The 21,788-nt window shown below is 52.1% G+C and overlaps 2 protein-coding genes across 2 annotated transcripts in view; one reads left to right on the forward strand and one right to left on the reverse strand.

Annotated features, from left to right (window-relative positions):
* The window catches only part of XRN2 (5'-3' exoribonuclease 2), a 96,631-nt gene extending 95,124 nt beyond the window's left edge, over nt 1-1,507 (forward strand). Inside the window, exon 30 of the mRNA XM_075925794.2 lies at nt 928-1,507. Within this exon, the coding sequence (XP_075781909.1) occupies nt 928-987 (60 nt within the window). The 3' untranslated portion in view covers nt 988-1,507. The remainder of the gene's footprint in view (nt 1-927) is intronic.
* Nucleotides 1,508-5,761: 4,254 nt separating this feature from the next.
* NKX2-4 (NK2 homeobox 4) lies at nt 5,762-10,039 on the reverse strand. The gene is made up of 2 exons (XM_075923177.2): nt 8,887-10,039; nt 5,762-8,132 (listed from the first exon to the last, which is right to left on the reverse strand). Exons 1-2 carry the CDS (start codon nt 9,266-9,268, stop codon nt 7,477-7,479), a joined length of 1,038 nt encoding a protein of 345 aa, XP_075779292.1. The 5' UTR covers nt 9,269-10,039; the 3' UTR covers nt 5,762-7,476.
* Between the last annotated feature and the right edge of the window lie 11,749 nt (nt 10,040-21,788).

Genomic DNA, 21,788 nt, shown 5'->3' on the forward strand with positions numbered 1-21,788 from the left:
AGCTATCTACACTGGCCGCTTGAATTTCCGCAAGAGCACTGACTTCCTACTGTCTGAAATCAGGGCTTCTTGCGGAAATACTATGCTGCTCCCGTTCGGGCAAAAGTCCTTTTGCGCAAAAGGGCCAGTGTAGACAGCTCAGATTTGTTTTGTGCAAAAAAGCCCCGATCGCGAAAATGGCTTGGGGCTTTTTTGCGCAAAAGCGCGTCTAGATTGGCACGGACACTTTACTGCAAAAAGTGCTTTTGTGGAAAAGCATCCGTGCCAATCCAGACGCTCTTTTCTACAAATGCTTTTAGCGGAAAACTTTTCCGTTAAAAGCATTTGCGGAAAATCAGGCCCGTCTAGACATAGCCTGTCTGTTTTGCTTTGGCGGAAGATCACCTGTCTGCAACTAAAGTACAGACTTCTACTTTTATTCGATGAAATTTAAATGAAGACAAACCATTGTATGAGTTAACCATAATGGGTCCGATAAGATGAATCATAACTCAGGAAGAAGCAGCATCCATGTCAAAGTATACTTTTAGCGTGCACAGTGAAGGTGGCCTATTTTCCAGTTACTCCGCATGAACTGTGTGCGCGCATTCATTTTGCACCTGTTCAGTTCCACTAATATCTGCAGCTCTGATCACCTTCTGTGCTGCCTTTCTTGCTTCCTCTCTCAGGATTATTAAATCTTTTCCCAACCCACATGGAAGTGTGAGGTTGGGGCAGCTACCGACTCTCGCTCCTTGTGGAGAAGCTAAACTGTCGTGTATCCAAGAGAGCTTTTGGAAACACTCTTATGAGACGTGTAGCTCTTTCTTCAGTGATCTTTGTGTAAAAGTTGCATTGTTTCCCATTTGCGTAGCCTCGCTTCAGACTCTAACTTGTTTACTGTGCCGGTAATCCAGAAAATAAACCCTGGCTTTTGTTTGTTTACAGGGATATGCTGGGAGGCCCTACCCTTTACCTCCTCCGGCAGGAAGATACAACTGGAATTAGTCTTCTGACATCGTCCATCATCAAACCCTGTTTTTACAATAGCTGAAGAAATGAGGCATCTTTAAGAAACTTGCTCGTAGTTTTTAACTACAATATGTGTTTTAACTGTGTATATTTCTTACTGATAACGGATGGGGGAAGGGTTTTTATGTTGCTTTGAAACAGTGTGCTGGAGAAGACATACAAAGCACTTACAATGTGCTTGAGAGAGACATTTTGTGAAGTAGGAGTACTGCTCTGCCTTTATTACTAGTTAAGCATCAATTGCGTATGCCTGTCATTTGCAAATCAAAACACCCTTTAGCTCACAACTTAAGAGCCCAAAAATAGATACTGATTTTTAAAGAATGTCTAGAAATAGGGTTTTATTGGCTGTTCAGATAGGCACAGCAGGCAGTCTAAGAAACACAATGTTTAAAGACACGCTTTTGTCTGTATTCTTTTTAAGAACACTTCATTGATGTATTTGTCTCGAGTTTGATTTCTGGACTTCTAAGTAAAAATGTTTCAACTTTTACAACTTTTGTCTGGTGTGTTCTTGCTCTTTGATGCCTTTTACTTTGTAAAGTATGACAATAACCAATATTTTACAGAAAATCACGGTTTCAAATAAACCATTAGCTGGCTGGTACACAGATTTATATCTTTAGTAATTTTACAGGATTTTGCATTCAGTGTTTTGAATATTGAAATATTCGCTCTTTACTTGACTGCCCTATGAAGCGGTATTTAAAAATGTGCACTTGTATTAAGTAGTTTATAACTCTTTCCTCTGGAATAATTTTGTAGTTTTCTTTAAATGCATATGCACACTTTTATCTTTTTAGCATTTATTAACTACTCGGAAAATCCTCCTATATAAAATCTATATTTTAAAATGTTCATTTGCCCATAAAAAATAAACATTTCTCTGCTCATAACATACACCAAGCATCAGATTATTTTAAAATGGATGCAATACCTTTATTTAAGTATTCCATTTAATTTTTGTCTTTAATAAGCACATGAAGGCATAACTGTAATCTTTTTCTATGTAAGTATTTAACTGTTGCACAAGGCTACAAGAAATAGTCTCTCTTGGACCATCATATATAGGCAGTTTTGCTGTGTCCTCCATCAAGGGCACAGATGTTAATACTCAAAAACAAGGAAAAAGACCAGACCAACATAACCTTGAGAGAGAGAAATTATGACCCTAAATTTATTTGCAATTGATTGAGAATGAAGCTTCAGCAGAATACTTCCTGGTGATTCAGAGAGTACTCAGACCATTAAAAACTGATGTATCCCCTAAGATTGCAGTGGCCTGCCGTATATTAAAATATTGTGTGGGTATAAAAATTTATCCAACAGAACAAGTGGCAATGAAACGCAATGTTCATACATCCACGCATTCTCAAAGCACAGGCGCTTTTAATTTCATATTGAAAGAAAATTGGGGTTTTTTTTGTTTGTTTATCCTTTTCAAATGTGACTGACAACTAAAATCAAATGCTATTTTGCACCTTTCCCAACTAGTGTTAAATGGCAGGAATTTCTGGCGTTGAAAGGAAAAAATTGCAATTGTGTGCATGCTGGCTATTCCTATGTTTGTTCTATGCCTTACAGCGTCTCTCTGGCTCCTTCAGAAAAGCACCAATTTTTCCTGCAAAGCATAAATTATTCAAATATATCATTTGATGGTGCAATTGTATAAGTGTGACTTTCAGCGGGTCATTTTTTGGCTTGGCGCAATGGCATGTACACCTCTAGTGTATGGGATGTTCTTGAATAAGGATTTCAGGAGCGGGATGGGACTCAGATGTATCCTTAGGGAAGAATAACTCCGTTGCAGGAATCGCTGGGTGAAATTTCATATCTTGGCCGTGTCCGTGCAGGGGGGCCTAGAGTCGGAAAAATTCAGAGGGGCAGCCATGTGAGTCTGTACTAGAAAAAATTTAAAAAACAACAGAGTCCTACAGCACCGTAGAGACTTAACAAAACACGTCAATGGTGTCGTGAACTGCCGTGGGCACAACCCACGTCTTCATCTGAATTGTCACTTCTGCTTGGCCGTCTGCCAATCGAAGAGTCTGTTTAAAGGAAATCGTCTAACACCTTGGTGCCGCAAACTTGGGTTAAGGAAGGTTGTAGGGAAGCTCCTGGTTTTAGCACCATTCCAGGCTGGGTCCTGAGGGAATGTTTAGAGCCGGTGTGAACACGTTTACACACACGACCCCCGAAGCTGCCATCATTAAAACTGCCCCTTTTTCTCCTGTTGGTTTGGTTTGCCTGGTTTATAACTTTCTGTGCTCAACCTCGGGACAGGGCTGTGTTGGGGGGCGGAAGGGGGAGGCCTGAAGGGAGCTGGCTGCAGCCCCAAGCAGGCGGTGGCGAGAAGAGGTTAAGGGGACTCAGACAGGAGAGGGCAGCTGGGGTCAAGGGCTGAGAGGGGGCTTTGGAGAAACAAAGGGCGGTTTGGTGCCCCGCACTTGAAGGATCCCTGGGAACGCTTCAGGGGGGCAGCCAGCTGGGGCAGGGCCCGCTTACTCCCTAGGGCTCCGGGCTGCTCCTCAGTCCCCTTTCTTAGCCCCCTCGGATGGCTGCGGGAAACGGTTCTCCGGCCGGCCCAGGGGCTGCGGCTGCGCTTCCCCCGAACGTGGGTGGTTTGAATCGGTTTGAAACCGATTTCTCTGCCGGGATTTGCGCAGCGGGAGGGGTGGGAGGCCGGAGACCGCCCCAAACTCCCTGGAGCCGGCGGGGCTGGGGATCGCCTCTCCAGCCCGATCCCGCTGCCTCATCCGGCGCCAGGAGGGAGCCGAAGCCAAGAGCCAGGTACGTAGCCGGAGGCGCCTCGCCCCGAGCGCACCAGGCAGCCAAGAAAAAGCGAAGGGGATGGGGGGGGGGGGGGTTTGTGCCTCCTTTCCCCCCGGCCTGGCCCCGGGCCGCGGCAACCGAAGGCTCCTTCCAGCTCCCAGCTGGAGGCAACGTTCTGTTCCCAGCGCGCCGCGCCGGGCCCCCCGAAACTTTCTGGGGGGCGCCTTGTGCCGCTCGGACCCTCTGCCGCTTGCTCCCCGGGGACGCACTTTGCCCTCCTCTTGCGTGGCTGAGCCGCGCCGCCGTCTGCGCGTCCGTGGTCGGGACGCCCCAGCTGCCCAGGGAATCCGGATTGGGAGCGATCCGCAGCTGCAGAGCCAAGGGCGGGAGGGGATCGCGGGGGAGGTAGTGACACGAGCTGCTCCTGAGCACTGGATCGCTGCGTTTTGGGCAGGCTCTCAGGTGGGAGAGGAAACAGCATCCCTGGGCGCGATTTCTCGTCTCTTTCACCCCCCCAGAAGTCGGTTCAATTCAACCCTCCCTCACCTCCGTGCTAGAAAGCGCGCACAGCCACACACAGACTGTCTCTATGCTGCGAGTGTGTCAGATACATAGACACGCACATCAATGCACAACCCCAGGGATGTGTCTGCACAACGAGGCGTCCCGGGTCATCCGAAAGGCTGGCAGATTGGTTTTTATTTGGGCAGAAGCTTTCGGGGGCAAAACCACCTCTTCTTCACATGCAGCTGACCTAGGCGGAGGTTTTATCCAAGGGAAAGTTTTTGCCCAAATAAATCCATTAAGGTGCCCAACGACTGACTCCTGGTAGTTTTGGTGGATACACATCACCAGGACTACCCCTCTGGGACGTGTGTGAGATACATTACACACACACACACACACACACACACACACACACACACACACACACACACACACACACACACACACACACACACACCCTGATTTCTGTACATGAACCCATCTCCCTCTGCTCCATGTAGAAAAGAGCTGCAGGAGAAAACATAGCGTAGCATCCCTCTAACGCACCCGATTCTTTCTGGCTGTGGTCGCTTTTCTCTAGCCTAATAAAGTCGTGACATTTCTGTTTTTAACCGGGAAATGTTGAAAAGTCACCTCTTTCTCTGTCCGCGTTTCCATATGTAAACAAAGCTTTCTGATCCAAGAGAAAAAAACAGCGCTGCAAAATAGACAGATTATCTATCAGTATCTGTCTCATCTATTTCTCCGGACATTTTTTGAAAATCTGGCTCTTCCTTGCAAACAAATCATGAGTATCTAAAATGGAAACATTACCCTCAGATCTGAAACAAATTCGGAAGCTAATTTTCTGTCTCGGAAACGACTAGATTGCGGTGAAAGGATAGGAAACATTCACAAGCGCACCCTCGTATATTACTGGCAAATCTTTCGTTAGTAGCCAGTTCTATTTTTTTCAAAGAGCATCCTGTATTTCTCGGTTTGATTTTTGGTTGCGCATCTTCCAAATGCATCCAAAAATTATTTCTCTTTGAAATATTCGCGATCGAATCGCAAAATTACTTTCTCTACGTGTTTACAAGTATTCGGTCGATAGAACACTCCACATTACTGAAAGAGCGCGAAGCAGATTATAAAATCTCGTAGCTATAAATTAAAACCAAAAAGATTTAAGGAAAGAAACAGATGATAACAATTCAGCTATAATGTTAGATAAAAATATGTACCCAAACCACCATCTCCCCCCAGCCTCCCCGAAATCCAAGTAACTATGGAAATCTTTCTATTAAAACTAGAACACAAACATTCAATACAAACATCCCACTTTTTAAATCTCTAATTCGAGGTCTTCTCTCTTTAGTGGAATATAGATTCTATTTATTTGTTTCCATCATTCTACCAAGCACGCCTCGTTAGTGATGTTCCATTTATTTGAAGTAATTAAATAACACAAATTGCTCTGAATATATTTCACTCGAGTCATGATTTATTTAATTAAATCATTCTGTAACTTGAGTTTTCATATCGAACATCCGAAACATACTAGTGCCTAAATAAATAAAAAATAAAATAACCCCCCTAAATAGACCTACATAATGTAACAGAATCACCTTCCCTTCTTAGAGAGAGAAAAAAAATATTTTATGTTTCTCTGAAGTGAGCGTTAAAGACCAGTTGGAACAAAAATTGATATAGGCAGAGGCAAAAACGTCTTTTGTACAATTGAAACAGAACAGAAAAACTTTATGAGCCACCGCGGTTTCTTATATTATAAAAAAAAATGCTGAAAAAGTCTATGGTTTATTTAGTTTCTTTCTATTGTTTTGTATTCGGAAAGAGAGGTGAAGAAGAATACACGCTGGTCCAATTTATTTTCCGGGTTAATTTCCTTGAATTTTAAAGATTCGACATAACAGTTAGCATTCTACCTAACTGGTGTCAATTTCAGTGTTTGGCTATTGTCAATTTCAGGCTCTTGGTCTTATTTTTCCCCCTAGTTCACAGCTGTAGCGACTATTAAATGCTTTCTACTAACAATATTTAGCTTGGGGTAAAATTATACTGGATACCAAGAGCAGGTAACACATTTTGAGGGGGATTTTTTTTCCAGATTTTCTTTATTTTTAACAGACCTAGTTTAACTTAACCAGCAATCTTTCATCCTAACAACGGGTCACATTTTACACGCAGTGAAAGGGTTGGCTGGTTTGTCAACAAACACCCAAATACTTACTAACTCATAATTAATCATAACAATAAGAAACTTTTTTTTTGTTTCCTCTGAGCATCAAAGTTCAAAAAGCTCTTCTGTAAAAATATCCCCAACTGATCTCATACGAGTCTGTCCCTCGATCTAATTGTTGCTTTGCTGCTTTTCTTTCCCTGTCACCCAAATGGCACTAGCTGTGCTCAGATAACATTGCTCTATGCCTCATCGACCTTGAGTTACAATTCAATTTACTTTCAATCAAATAATAATGAAATTGCACTTAAGGGGCACCCTTATAAAATTAATTCTGAGAGGTAAGTTGCACTTCAACAGCGTTATTGTCAGCGTTCAATTGGTGTCGAAGAGAGACCCACCAACCAACGGGTTTGGTTTTTAACTCGCTTTAGAAGAAATCGGAGAGTTGATTGTGGCAAACTCACTCGGGTCGAGCCGGGGTGTTGTGGCCTTTTAATTCGGTTCCCCGCACTGTACACTTAGAGGGACCCATAGCCTCGACTCCACGAAAGATGGGCAGGAGCGAAATCCTCACCTGGACCCAGGAAGCAGCCTCTGATCTCCCTAAAGCAACCAGGGCGGGTTTTGTCCGCTTGCTTGTGTGTTCGCTTCTTGGATTGCTTTCTCCCCTTCCCCGCCGTGGGCAAGGCGTCGGGCTCAGCTGTTGAGCTACACGGAAGAAGTCCCCGCACACAGTCTACGGCAGCTTTGGCAACTCGGAGTCCGACTTCGTTGCGAGTCAAGTCTTTTTGTTTTTTAAACCACAGCTCGATCATCAAATAAAATAATAAAATTCAAAGGAAAGAAAAGTCACCCACGACAGCAAGGGAGGAGGAGGGCTCCCCGGGCAGGGTCTCTTCCTAAGGCTCGCCCCCCCGAGGGCGGATTCGGAGTGAGGAAAGCCACAGGCGTGGGGGGGGGGTTCTAGCCCCCCCCCGGCAGTCCCTGGCGGCCCCCCCGCCGCGTTACCACGTCCTGCTGTAAAGCAGGTTGGGGTTGACCAGGCTGCTGTTGTACTCGACGGTGGCCGTGTCCAGCGAGGCCAGGCCGCCCACCTGGCCGTGCAGGGGGGGCGGGCTGGGCGACATCTCCTCCAAGTCCGGGGCTTGGCCGAGCGCGCCGGCCGGCGGGTGCGCGGCGCTGCTGGGAGCCGGCAGCCCCCCGCTGGAGGCGGGCTGGGGGGCGGGCTGGCTGGGCGCCGCCGGGGTGCTGCTGGGGGGCCCCTGGCAGGGTTTGCCGTCCTTCACCAGCACGGGCACGGCCACCCGGCGCGGGGAGGGCTGCCCCGGGCCCAGGCTGCCCTCCTGCTGCAGCTGCTGCGAGGCCTTGTCCTTGGCCTGGCGCTTCATCTTGTAGCGGTGGTTCTGGAACCAGATCTTCACCTGCGTGGGCGTGAGGTGGATCAGGCTGGCCAGGTGCTCCCGCTCGGGCGCCGACAGGTACCGCTGCTGCTTGAAGCGCCGCTCCAGCTCGTAGACCTGCGCCTGGGAGAAGAGGACCCGGCGCTTCCTGCGGGGCGCGGCGTGCAGCGGGGCCAGCGACTTGGCCGCCTCCGCCATGCCGCTCAGGGGGCCCATGCCGGCCACGTTCATCCCGGCCGAGGGGCCCATGAACCTGGAAACTGAGCAGAAGGGCGCCTGAGAGCCGGGCGCGGGGCCTGGGGGCCCGGCGGCACCTGCCCCCAGCCAGCAGGGCTGACACCGGGGCTCACAGGGACCGGGGGGCAGCCGTGTCCGGTCTGCGGGATTCCCCCCCCCCCGCCTGTCTGTCCGTGTGTCCGTCCAGCTGGCAAGCCCCCGGGCGCCTCTGTCTGTCTGTCCACACTCCAACCATCCATCCAAACCCGCACACTCTCTATCCATCCCTACATCATGCACATCCCTGTGTCTAGACACACTCCATCCGCCCGCCCGTCCGCCCGTCCGTCTGTCCGTCCATCCATCCATCCAAACACACAATCTCTATCCATCCCTATGTAATCTGTCCATCCAGCTAACCCATGCACATTCCTCTGTCTACACACTCCATCCATCTCTCCATCCAAACCCAGGCCCTATCCAGATCTATCGATCTATCTATCTATCTATCTATCTATCTATCTATCTATCTATCTATCTATCTATCCCCATGCATCACTAGCCAAACCGCTCCATCCCCCCGTCTCTATTCCCTGCCTACCGCTCTGGATTTGGGGCCAGGACCTGTGTCCTCCCTCCCCCCCAGCCAAGAAAATCTCCGCCTGGGACCTGGGAATCGTCCATCGCTCCCACTCCGCCGTCTTTCCCTCCTCGCGGCTCCCGTGGTGTCCCCGGCGGCTCGAGCCAGCGAAGCCGCCCCCCCCAGCCTGTGCCCCGGTTCCCCTGCGCCCCACTTACTTGTGGAGTACCTGGGGTCCGGGTTGGCCCCGTACCAGCCGCTGGCGGCCGCCGCGCTGTTCCGCATGCTGTCGGGGTAGGCGGGCAGGTCGCCCATGTTGCCGAGCCCCCCGTTGCAGTAGCCCCCCACGGCGCCGTGGGGGAACTGGGAGACGCCGTGCGGCATGTGGTAGGCGCCGGCCGCCGCGCCGTTGTGGCCGCCCATGGCGTGTTGCTGCATGGCCGGGGCCGCCGGCGCGCCCTGCGCCTGCCGATAAGCGCCCAGCGGGGAGCCCAGGTGCCCGGCGCCCTCCAGCGCCCCGAACTTCTTGTAGGTCTCCTCCATGGGGCTCAGGATGTCGGTGACGGAGAAGGGCGTCGTGTGCTTGGGGCTCAGCGACATGGCTCGGCCGCCGGGCAGCGGGGGACCTGGCTCAGCCCGGGGCGGCTGCCGGCTCCCCTCCTGCCGGCTGGCTGCGCCCAGACAGGGGGGCTCCGCAGCGCGCCGGGGAGCCGAGCGCTCGGCGCGCAGGAGGCAGGAGGAGGGAGGCGAGCCCGGAGCGCTCTTATCTCGGGTTTATTTTAGTCCGGCGCCAGGTTTACGACAGACACTGGGGGGCGGAGCGACAGCCCCGAGGAGCCGCCAACCGGCCGTGCCCAGGCGCGGAAATCCCGCTCGCTCCTCACTGCGCCCTGCACCTTGCGCCCCTGCGCGCCCGGACAGCTCCCCGCGCAGCGCTGGGCTCCAGCGGGGCGACCAAGGCGGCGTCTGTGGGCGGGTGGAGACCCCCAGCCCGCTGCCTCCCCCGCCCCGGGAAAAAGCCCGAGGGCTGGTCCCCCCCCTTCCAGACACAAGCGCCAAAGCGAGCTTAGGAGAGGAGGTGCCAAGAACCGTCCAGTGTCATGGTGGAGTCGCCTTTTGCGCCTCCCTGGGTTCTTACGCACCCTGGGCTGGCGGGCACGTCCAAATGAGCTCAAAGTCTCAACATCCAGAGGCGAGCGAGGCTACACCCCACCCCGAGACCCTCTCCTGCAAGTATCCTGCTTTTCCGGGGGGACGGGACATTTCTCCCTAGGGGGCTCGGTCTCCTGTCTCCTCGGAGCCCCCCATCTGGGCGCGCGTGGAAACGGCTGGGTTTCCCTTCTGCGCCTCCGGGCGTTATAACAGAGGCTCGGCTTTCCGCGTGGCTTGTAAACCCCACCCCTCACTTCTCCCCCCAAAAGGGGGGGGGGAAACCAAACCAGATCTCCCCGGCTTTCCCCACCCGGCTCTCACCCAAGTGCCCCACGAATGCGTGGAAGCCGCAGGAAAAGAAACGCCCCAAAAGTTCCCGGGTCCCCCCCTCCCGCCAGGCGGTGCACAATGAACGTCCAACTTGGGCGCTGGAGCCAAAGCTACAGAGGGCGGACGAGGAGATGGCCGGGCGCACGGAGCCCCGCTCCGAAATTGCGCCCGGAGACGCGGCAGAGCTTGGATCCGGAGCCCGCGCTGGGAGAGGGGTACAAATGCCGCCTCGGCCCGAGACTGCGGAGGAAACCAAAGCCCCGCCGGGACCAGCAGCCAGATCTGAACGCCCGTCGCTGGCCGTCTAGGAACAAGAGGGGCCCGTCCAAATGCCAGCCCTGGGGGGTGACATTCAAACCGCTGCTCCCCAGAGCTCCCCCCCCCCCCTCCGGCTCCAGCCAGGTGCCTGCCGGGCTCTTGCAGGGCCTCGCAAGGAGCAATCCCTTCAAGCCAGGCGGCTGCTCGGGGGAAGGCACCGTCACGGCGCCCTGGTGGTTTCTAGGCGCTGTGTGTGAACGCGGGGCCCCAGACCTGATACCTTCGCGGCCCCTTCACTTTTAAGAGGCTCCGACAAGCGGAGATTCCCCGGGGCTGCGGCTTGTTTGGCTCTGCCCGGTGTAATCCAAAACTCCCCCGCCGCCCTCTGACACTTCCCCAAACTCCAGACCCGAGCCCGCCAGCGCGGGTTGTAACGAAATCGGCCGGGCGGAGCGTGGAAGCAGCGACCGGGCTCACGTTCCAGAACCAGAATTAGCCCCCGTTGAAACTGGCATGAAACTGACATGAAACTGACACGCTGCGAATAAAGGCGCCAATTCTGTCCCTTCCCGGGCTCTTCTTTGCCTAGCGAGCGACTGTCATCTGGGGGGAGGGGGGAGGTGAAAACTGGAGGGAGGGTTCGGCTCATTGTCCCGCACACAGAGCAACAGGGCGCTCTCGGCGTGTGGCTTTGAGTCCCCTTGGACTCGCCTGCTTTAGCTAGCGATCACTGCGCGGTTAGGTTGTCAATGGGCGCGCAGCGGCTGCTTTGGAACCGCCCTGGAATTCACTGGGCTACAAGGGGGGCGTTTGGAGAGGCCCCCGCAGCCACGCAGCCAGGAGAGACAGCCCAGCGACGCCCTTCCAAAAATGGTTCTGAACAAATTACCTACATTGCAACCCAACTAGAACAACCAGGAGTCCTGGGGCACCTTATAGACAGATTTAGTGGCGCATAAGCTTTCCTGGTCAAAGACCCACTTCGTCAGATATTGTTTATGGAGACCCAGCCTAACAGAGCTACCCGTCTGATACTTGTCAACCCTAAGAAACGCAGCTTTCATAACCCTCAGAGTCCAACGGGGACTGGGTGTCCTTTCTGGGTGGACACACACCCAAGCGAGTACACGCAGCGCACATCAATACTATCGTCTGGATATGTATCGATTAATAGGAGATGGTCTGTGTATATGGCAATTAGCAAATGGTGTTTACACGTACATTAGCAGCTGGTAGTCACTTGTATATGCACACACAGAATACCGACGCTGGGACATACCTTTCTGTACATTGCACGCAAGGGTGTGTAGTTTACAGGAAAGGTTTGCATCGATTAAGAGTAGATGGCCTGTGTATATTGCAATTAGCAAAAGGTATTTACATATGCATTAGCAACTGGTAGCCACGTGTCTATGCACACACAGAATACCGAGCTGGGATATATCTGTATATTACACACAAGCGTGCGAAGTACAGTTGCATAGGAAAGGTGAGCATCCATTAATATCAGATGATCTGTGTATATTGCAATTAGCATTTGGTATTTGCATATGCATTAGCAACTGGTAGCCACGTGTCTATGCACACACAGAATACCGAGCTGGGATGTATCTGTATATTACACACAAGCGTGCAAAGTACATTTGCATAGGAAAGGTGAGCATCCATTAGTATCAGGTGGTCTGTGTATATCGCAATTAGCAATTGGTATTTACATATGCATTAGCGGATGCTAGCCACGTGCCTCTGCACTCACGTAATACTGAGCTGGGTTGGAACGTAACTTCATTTACAAGTTTGGGAGAATAGTAATAGAAATGTAGCCGAGTTAGTTTGATCGTGCGGAAACAAAAGACAGGACTATGCAGCACTTTAAAGGCTAACAAGATGTTTTATTAGGTGATGAGCTTTCGTGGGCCAGACCCACTGCCTCACAAAGGTATGAATAAAGACATTACCTAGCTAGCACACTGCCTTCCACATCCTAATGACTTAACCAACCAAACAGTGGGGACTTAGGAACAACTTGCACCGCCTCTATCCGCTTCTTGTAACTTCCCCTCCACCCCCTCTTTATTTTGGCACTGGACTTTTAATACTCCAGTCATGTGAGGAAGTGGGCTGTACCCACGGAAGGTCCATGGTTTGTTAGTGTTTACGGTGTTTTAAGAAGTTTCTGCACCCGCCTGCGGGTGTCTATTAAGAGCAGGCACTTTCCCTAAGGCACATTTACCGAGGTGTCCCGGGGCCGTTTGCAGATCTGGCCTTGGACGCCCGGCTCCCCCTCCCCCTTCACACCCGGCCCGGCGCGCCAGAGCGCTCGCCCCGCAGCGCGCAGCGTGGCAGGACCGCGGCCGATCGCAGGCTGGGGCTGGCAGGAGAGCGAGCAAGGCGCCCCAGGCGCACCGCAGCCTCCACGAGGAAACTGCCTCCTGCCGCCTCTGGCCAGGCGGTGACCTGCGAGGTGTCCTGGGAGCCCGTAGTCCCCTTTGCCCCTCGGTCACCGGCGGGACGCCACTCCCAGGGCCTGATCCTGCAGCCCTGGCCCGCCCGCCCCAGCGGGGACTTGGTGCTCGCAAGGGAAGCCGGGGAGACGAAGGGGGTCAGAGAAAGCCAGCCTGGGGGACAGCCGGGCGGGGCCCATTGGCAGGGCCTTCCGCTGGGGTAAACACCCGCCACGGCACCCACAGAGACGCAAGGGAGCGAGCCAGAGGGGACGGGCCGGATCCTGCAGGGACAACAGCCCCCGTGGAGAGAAATCGGCAGGATCGGGCCCACGAGCCGGACTTTGGGACGGTTCGCTACAGTTGCCTGCTGCGCTCCGTGGCTTTCCCCGCGACGGATCCGGGCTTAAGATCCCCCCCCAGGCAGGGTACCAGGGCACTGACCCGAAGCATACAGATCCCAGAAGCACCTGTAATCCAGGCGATGGGCTTCCCAGCCAGCCCCCCCCCCCCCGGCTGAGAGTCACTAACAGCCTCGGGGGGGGGGGAGGGGGGAGGAGAGGGGAGAGAGCCCCTGAAATCTGGGGATAAAGGCTCCGGTGTTAAGCAGCGATCGGGGCTGGTTCGCTTCCCATGGCGCCGGGACCACGTGTCCCACTGGCCGCCCATGCTCCGTGTGAACGTGGGGAAACCGGATCGAGGCGTTTGCGGGGTGTCCCCTTGCCAAGGCGGCCGGGTGATGCCCGGGGGCCGTGGAGCGATCGAGGGGGGTCGGGAATAGCCGACTAATAACCCCCCCCATAGTCCCCTTTCCCCGCCCAGCCCAGGCTCGGAGCACCGGGCTCGCCTCCGGGCGCGCTGAGACTGGCGGATTCTCCCACTGAGCTGGGAGAAAATGCCTCGTGTCGCCCCGCGGAATCCAGGCACGCTCGTCTGAAGCCTCCCATTGGCTGCCCCGCACGAAGCCACGCCCACCTGCCCGCGTGCGATTGGCCAGCTGTGACTGTGCGGGCCAATAAAGGGAGGCAGGGGCAGGGAGTCAAATGGCTGTAGACTTTCGCCCTTGGGTGGGGGTGACTGGTATTGTCACTCCCCCCCCCCCCCCAACAACTCACCTGGAGCCTTCTATGAGCCTCCCTGGAGCACCAGGGATTCAGGGTGGGATGCTGTTAGGCTGGGCTGGAAGAAGGTTTCCCAGCAGCTGCATGGTGACCCCCAACAAAAGGCCTTGTTCAGCTGGAGGACCTAAGGAGCCAGATCTATGACTAGAAACACCCGGGACAAGATTCGTGGCCACCCTCACCTTCATCTGGCTAGCTGGATTGCCGATTTCTCCAGGCCGCGTGGACGTGTCATGACCCTGACCTGTTCGTTTGCTTAATCCACCTCATGCCCGGGTAGACACTGGGTGAGGGACCCACTGGTGAGGATGTGTGGTGAGTTGTATGATCTGCAGAGAAAGTGGGACCCAGGGTTGGTGTGCCAGGAAGCCAAGGGGGTCCCTGAACTGGATTCGTACCCGGCATGGAGTTTGTGTGGCAGCAGACTTTTGAGGGTATTTTAGAAACTTGTGTCAGTGGGGACACCACAAACAACGACCCGGATTGCAGAGGGCCGTAAAATGACCCAATTTCGGGAGGTCTTTGTGCCGTGAATGTAGTTGATAAGAGTACTCTGGCGGGACTTGGCCAGACTGCATGGGCCAAGGAAATTAATAACGGCTTGTTTTTGTGAGTTGTATTAGCATGGGGGAACTGAAAAGAACTAGACACGTTATTGGAAGACACGCCCATCAATGGCTAGTGGATGGGATGGGGTCCCGAGTGTCTGTTTGCCGGGAGTTGGCATTGGGTGACAGGAGAGATCATCGGATGATTCCCTCCCTGTTCTGTTCGTTCCCTCTGGGGCATCTGGCTTTGGCCACTGCTGGCAGACAGGACGCTGGGCTAGATGGACCTTTGGCCTGACTCGGTCTGGCCATTCTGATATTCTTATGTCTTGGACCAGGGATGGGCAATAAAAAAAAGCCGCCTGCAGGGTTAATCTCTGGCAGGCTGCTGATGCTATATTGACCTGCGCTTCCGCAGCTATTGGGCGATCACAGCATTCCCTGCCGCTCCCATTGACGACGAACGGTGATCCGCAGGTGACAAGAGCTGCGGCCGGCCGATGCCTGAGGCGGTGCAGGTAAATACAGAGGTGAGGGCCTGCCAGGGATTAATCCTGCGGATCAGATCCTGCCGTTGGGCTGGAATTTGCCCACCCCGGCTTGGACCAAGCTGCATAGGACTGTGAGTCAGGTTTTCAGGATTAAGCCGCACAGAATACTTTACCCACAGACCTTGGAGAGAGATACTGATTGGGGATGCTGTGTTTATTTAGAGCAGCAGAGCGAACAATAGATTATTAATCACCACCCTCACATTGTGTTATAGCTCCGGAACCCTTCTGCTGGGAGTACAAAAAAACAGGCAGGCTACAGCTAGCTAATTGTGTGTGGGGGGATAACTCAGTGGTTTGAGCATTGGGTGCTAAACCTGGGGTTATGAGTTCAATTCTTGTGGGAGCCCCTTTAGGGATCTGGAGCAAATCTGTCAGGGATGGTACTTAGCCCTGCCATGAGGGCAGGCGACTGGACTCTATGACCTCTCAAGGTTCCTTCCAGCTCTGAGATAGGTATATCTCCATATATTAACTGGCTTAATTGATTTGTCTGTGCTAGGGTTCATTTAGCAAAATGCAGGACAATGTAGCACTTTAAAGACTAACAAGATGGTTTATTAGATGATGAGCTTTCGTGGGCCAGACCCACTTCCTCAGATCAAATAGTGGAAGAAAGTAGTCACAACCATATATACCAAAGGATACAATTAAAAAAAAAAGAACAAATATGAAAAGGACAAATCACATTGCAGAACAAGGGGGGGGGGAAGGAAGGAAGGAAGGTAAGTGTCTGTGAATTGATATTAGAGGTAGGGAGAGTGGGATGTTTGTGAGTTAATGGTATTAGAGGTGATAATTGGGGAAACTATCTTGGTAATGGGTGAGATAGTTCAAGTGTTTGTTGAGTCCTTTTTGGAAAGTGTCGCATTTTAACATGAATGACAGTTCAGAGGATTCCCTTTCAAGTGCAGATGTAAAAGGTCTTTGTAGCAGAATGCAGGTGGTTAAGTCATTGAGAGAGTGTCCTTTCTGGTTAAAATGGCAAGAAACTGTTTTCTCTTTGTGATCTTGTCTGATATCTGTTTTGTGGGCATTAATCCTTTGGCGAAGTGTCTGAGATGTTTGTCCAATGTACATAGCAGACGGACACTTTCGGCACATGATAGCATAGATTATATTTCTGGATGCGCAGGAATATGTGTTCTTGATCTTATAACTCACTTGGTTAGGTCCAATAATGGTATCAGCAGAATGAATATGTGGACAAAGCTGGCAACGGGGTTTGTTGCAAGGGAAGGTACCAGGGTTGGTATTAGTGTGGTATGTCCTGTGGTGGTTGGTAAGAATCATCTTGAGGTTAGGTGGTTGTCTATAGGAGACTATGGGTCTGTCTCCCAGAGCCTCTTTGAGTATGGTATCCTGTTCCAATATAGGCTGTAGTTTATTGATAATGTGTTGGACAGGTTTAAGTTGGGGGTTGTAGGTGATGACAAGTGGTGTTCTATTGTTGGTTTTCTTGGGTCTGTCTTGAAGTAGATGGTTTCTAGGTATTCGTCTGGCTCTTTCAATTTGCTTTTTTATTTCTCTGGGTGGGTAGTTGAGATTTATAAATGCTTGGTAGAGATCCTGAAGCTTCTGGTCTCCGTCAGTGGGATTAGAGCAGATGCGGTTGTATCGAAGGGCTTGGCTATAGACGATGGATCGTGTGGTGTGTTCTGGATGGGAGCTGGATGCATGTAGGTAACTGTATGAATCGGTGGGTTTTCTGTAGAGAGTGGTGTCTAATTTTCCATTGTTGATTTGTACGGTGGTGTCCAGGAAGTGGATCTCTCGTGTAGAATGGTCCAGGCTGAGGTTGATGGTGGGGTGTAGGTTGTTGAAATCTCTGTGGAATATCTCCAGTGTTTCTTGGCCATGCGTCCAGATCATAAAGATGTCATCGATGTACCGTAGGTAGAGAAGGGGTGAAAGGGGACGGGAGTTGAGGAAACGTTGTTCTAGGTTCATTTAGAGTTTCTCTATCTGTATTTATTGTCTGCTAAACTCAGGGCCCTTTTGTGTGTAAACAAACAGCACCAGCTGATGCCCTGCCGCTAACCATCTTCAATGCAAATGGACAAATGGACAAAAGCTGAGAAGGAAACGGGACGCGGGGATCACACCGAGGTTGGCAGCAAAGCTGGGCCTAGATCCTATCTTTCCGACAGCCAAGCTAGTGCTCTAACCACTAGCCCATGCTGCCTGGTGGGGCAGCTGTTTTAACGAAGACAGGAAAACGCCGTCACGTGTTTTTGGCGGAAGGGTTTGGAATGCGCTGACTTGCCCAATCAGAAGGGGCAAGGCTAACCATATCATAGGGGAGCGTCTTTGGAATCTTTTACCTTCTGTCAAAAACAACAAATCAAAATCAAGAGTAACCCCTCTGAAAATAGTTAATACCAGGCTTGTGCGGGCTCTAAGGCCTCGACCGAAAATGTTTTGAAGTCAACACAAGGGCGCTCGTGGTCTTCAACAGATTTCGGCGCCTCTGCAAAAACTAGAAGGAATTAGATATTGTGGATGAAAATGCTGAAATAATGAGCATTGTGAAATCGGATTGTCCATTCCAGAGGGCCTCAATTTTTAACTCAAATCCACACAAGTTTTGCCTCGGTTGCAAAACCTCATACTAATGTATTGAGGTATTTACGCATGTCACACGCTGCCCACGGTCTTGAAGAGACGGCCATTCTAAAAACAGAAAGGAACAACCTTCAAATACAATTTAAGTCCGTGATTTCTACACTCATTTCTAAGATGAACAATAGAAGGACTGAGAAATAAAAGTTTCCACTTGCTACTTGCACTTCCCAGTGTTTGGTGGGAGAAATAAGGCAGCAGAGGGGTCTCCTAACAATACTGAACCCTCTGTTCGAGTCCTGTGACAGCCAGTGTCTATTGTCTGGTGGCGTGTTTTAATTAATCAAAGGACCCAGTTTAGGTGAACTGAACAATAACCAATGTATTGAGGGTAAATTTACAAAATAGGGGATTTTGAGGAGTATGAATAAGAAACAAATAACGACGGGAACAGTAATTCTACTTGCCATACAATTGGGAACTAACAAAAGTTTATAGCAACCTCCTTCCCGGGACCTCAGTCGCTCAGTTCACCGAGAGCTTTGAAAGAGGAGCACGGAGGGGATCCTTGTAGCCCTCTTCGGCGCCGAAGGTCGGGGGGGCTAGTGGTGGAGTCTTCCTACGGCCACAACAGCTGTCTTGTTACGAAATCTGATGACCTGAAGGGAAACCCCCCATGTGCCCTGCTTCTAGGATGGGCAGCCCCGAACTGTCTGGCTATTGGCCTCTTATGCCCTCTAAGGTGGGAGACCCCGGTGAAGGGACCCCGCAGCATCTTCCCGTGCTAGGGAGACCCTGGCAGATGCACTTCTGAGGGAAATCCAGTTTGGACTGGAATTTGTTTACCTCTTTTCTGCCAGAAAGTGGGGAAAATCACGGCCTGACAGACCCGGGGCAGGTGGCTTGATTTCCGTTTTGATTTGAACAAGGGCTCATCACAAACCAAACATCAGGGGCGGCCTGAGGCGGGCGGCGGCAGCTGGCGTCCCCGGCGGAACGCGCGATCGGTGCCCCCAACTGCACAGCCGTCAACGGCCGTGAAGTCATCATCGGGCGCCCCGTTGAAGACGGTGGCCGAGGCAGCTGCCGAGTTGGGCTATGCTCATGGGCCACCCCTGCCAAACATACATTACAGATTGAACATTTCACTCGCTAGGATTTTAACCGTAACACCTGGAGCCCAGGCCTTCGAAGGACACGCTGGTGTTCTTGGTCACTTCCTCATCTCTACCTGACCTAGCCGCTCTGCTTCCTGCTGGTGATACTTCTCTGGCAATTTGTGCTTTTTAGGCACCATGGTTGGCCTAGGAGAAGTAAAGGGAATTAGCGACACGGAACCCACAAAAAGAAATGGCCCCTTAGATGTGAACATATGCAGCAAACTGCTGGGCTAGTCAGGCTGCCGGCCTTCTCCAAAGCCCATCAGAGCCGATGGAAAGACTCGTGGACTTCCATGTTCGTGGGATGCACAAATCCCAACCCAGCCTTGGTTTGGCCTCCTTGAATCCCCTTCATCAAAAGTGCATGGCCTCGTCCGAGCGCTTGCGGTTCCCGTTGATAGCTGAGTGCAGCACCCAGCACAGGGTGGGCAAGACAATTTCAGCAGGCCGGATGCAGCCTGCCAAGCTGGTGGATCCAGCCATCAGCAGCCCTGCCACGCCCCAGACCAATCAAGACTTAGCGATGGGGGAGTGCATGAAGTCTCCTGGCCCCGCCCCTTTCACCAGAGGCCCCGCCCCTTTCACCAGAGGCCCCACCCCTTTCACCAGAGGCCCCGCCCCTTTCACCAGAGGCCCCGCCCCTTCCTGGGTGCCCAGGGCCACTTTGGAAATGCATGACGTGGCCTCCTTTTAGAAATGCCTGCCCACCCCTGACCTAGAGCAAAGTCATCCCGTTGGCTCAGTGGTCTCTCTGAGGTTGTGAAGCTGTCTCCAATGGCCGTGTGCCCTTTTAGGTTAGGCTGCATCCGGCAGAGCCGACTAATAATGTCCCTTTGTGGGCTCGGACGCCCTTTTCTGTCAAACTTCTGCTGCGTTCTCCCGGCTGCAGGGGCTGTCTTTGTGTTCAGTGTGTCTACAGCGCCTCGCATGGTGAAGTCCCGGCCCAGGACTGGGGCCCTTAAGTAGTACGGTGCTATACATAATAATTACAGCCCTGAGTGATGACCTCATCAGAGGCAGGTGAGACCTGAGGCTCCGTCTGGCAAGTGGCTTGGAATGGCAGCTTGGCATGAGAATTGTGCCCATAGGCTGCTGGGCTGGGCCTACCTTATATGGTCCGTATAGCCAGGGGATAGCCTGGGACTGGAACCGAGGGGCGTTGCACCTCAACCACGGTTCAGCTCTGTTATAACGGAGTGACGTTCCCTAGGTGAAAACGCTCAGCGGTTGATTGAAAATACCCCCCCGCCCCTGCAGAGCCTTTGAACCAGGGCAGCTCCGAAAATGACTTGCGAGTTGGTTACCGCGCCAGGGAACGGCGTCGGTCAGCGTGACGGCATGGCGAGCTGTGGAGCCGGGCTGCTTTCCAGCAGGCGAGGTCGGAGCTGGCCCCAGCTTCACACGCTCTCCTCCCGCTGCCCTCCCTCGCCCCGGTGCCAGCCTCTCACCTGGAGAGGTGGTCGGGAAGGACAGTCGCCCCCGCAAGGGCTAGGGAGTTTTGGGAGCATCAGACCCGAACCTCCTCCTGCATCTCCAGGAAGCAGAGCCTGGTTCTGGGGGTTCCTTGAACAGAAGAACGGTCGTACTGAATCAGACCAAAGGCCCATCTAGCCCAGTGTCCTGTCTGCCGACAGTGGCCAAAGCCAGGTGCCCCAGAGGGAGGGATCACAACAGGGAAAGCTCATGTGACCCCTCTCCTGTCATCCATCTCCAGACAAACAGAGGCTAGAGACACCATTCCTACTCATCCTGGCTAATAGCTATTGATGGACCAAACCTCCATGAATCCATCTAGCTCTTTTTTGAACCCTGTTTTAGTCCTAGTCTTCACTACATCCTTTGGCAAGGAGTTCCACAGGTTGTGTGTGCACGGTGTGAAGAAAAACTTCCTTTTGTGTGTGTGAAATCTGCTGCCTAGTCACTTCATTTGGTGACCCTTTGTTCTTATGGGCTACGTCTAGACTGGCATGATTTTCCGCAAATGCTTTTAACGGAAAAGTTTTCCGTTAAAAGCATTTGCGGAAAAGAGCGTCTAGATTGGCACAGACGCTTTTCCACAAAAGCACTTTTTGTGGAAAAGCGTCCGTGCCAATGTAGACGCGCTTTTCCGCAAAAAAGCCCCGATCACCATTTTCGCGATCGGGGCTCTTTTGCGCAAAACAAATCCGAGCTGTCTACACTGGCCCTTTTGCGCAAAAGCTTTGCACAAAAGGGCTTTTGCCCAAATGGGAGCAGCATAGTATTTCCGCAAGAAGCACTGATTTCTTACATGAGATCGTCAGTGTTCTTGCGGAAATTCAAGTGGCCAGTGTAGACAGCTGGCAAGTTTTTCCGCAACTTTTGCGGAAAAACTTGCCAGTCTAGGCACAGCCATGTTGTGGGAATAAGTAAATAACTTTTCCTGCTTCACTTTTTCCACACCAGTCATGATTTTATAGACCTCCATCCTAACCCTCCTTAATCTCCTTTTTTCTAAGCTGAAAAGTCCCAGTCTTTTTAATCGCTCATACGGGATCCGCTCCAAACCCCTCCTCATTTTTGTTGCCCTTTCTTGAACCTCTTCCAATGCCACGATACCTTTTTTGAGTTGAGGTGACCACTGGGCCCAGTAAGCCACGCCGTCTCCAGCCCTACAGAGCACGCTGCAGCTAGAGACAGGAGTGGAAAGGGAGCAATTCAGCTCAGAAAGGGGAAAGCTGGTGAGGAGGGCAGACCTCTCCTGTAGGCTGAAAAGGGTTGGGTGCCTTGCTGAAGGACCAGGACTGTGTTCTTCCTGGCTGCCCATTTGGTTTCCTTTTTCAGGACAAGAAGTGGAGGGCGTAATGGGGGGAGGGTAAATCACAGGGTGCAAACCTGCCTCTCTTCCAGGGTTAACCCTGCTGACTCTCCAATGGCCAAAGTAGGAATTGGGTAGAGTGGGCATGCCTGAGTTTATTTTCCACTGTCACACAACTGAATGGATGCTCCCCTCTAGGGCCCCCCATTCCACCCAGG

Source organism: Pelodiscus sinensis, chromosome 3 (assembly GCF_052426305.1).
Source record: "Pelodiscus sinensis isolate ZL-2025 chromosome 3, ASM5242630v1, whole genome shotgun sequence".
In the NCBI taxonomy this organism is placed as follows: Eukaryota; Metazoa; Chordata; order Testudines; family Trionychidae; genus Pelodiscus; species Pelodiscus sinensis.

Coding starts and splice junctions, on each gene's coding strand:
- NKX2-4 (XM_075923177.2), bottom strand. CDS start 9,268: ATGTCGCTGAGCCCCAAGCACACGACGCCCTTCTCCGTCACCGACATC. Junction 8,133..8,886: donor GGACCCCAGGTACTCCACAA/GTAAGTGGGGCG, acceptor CCTTCTGCTCAG/TTTCCAGGTTCATGGGCCCC.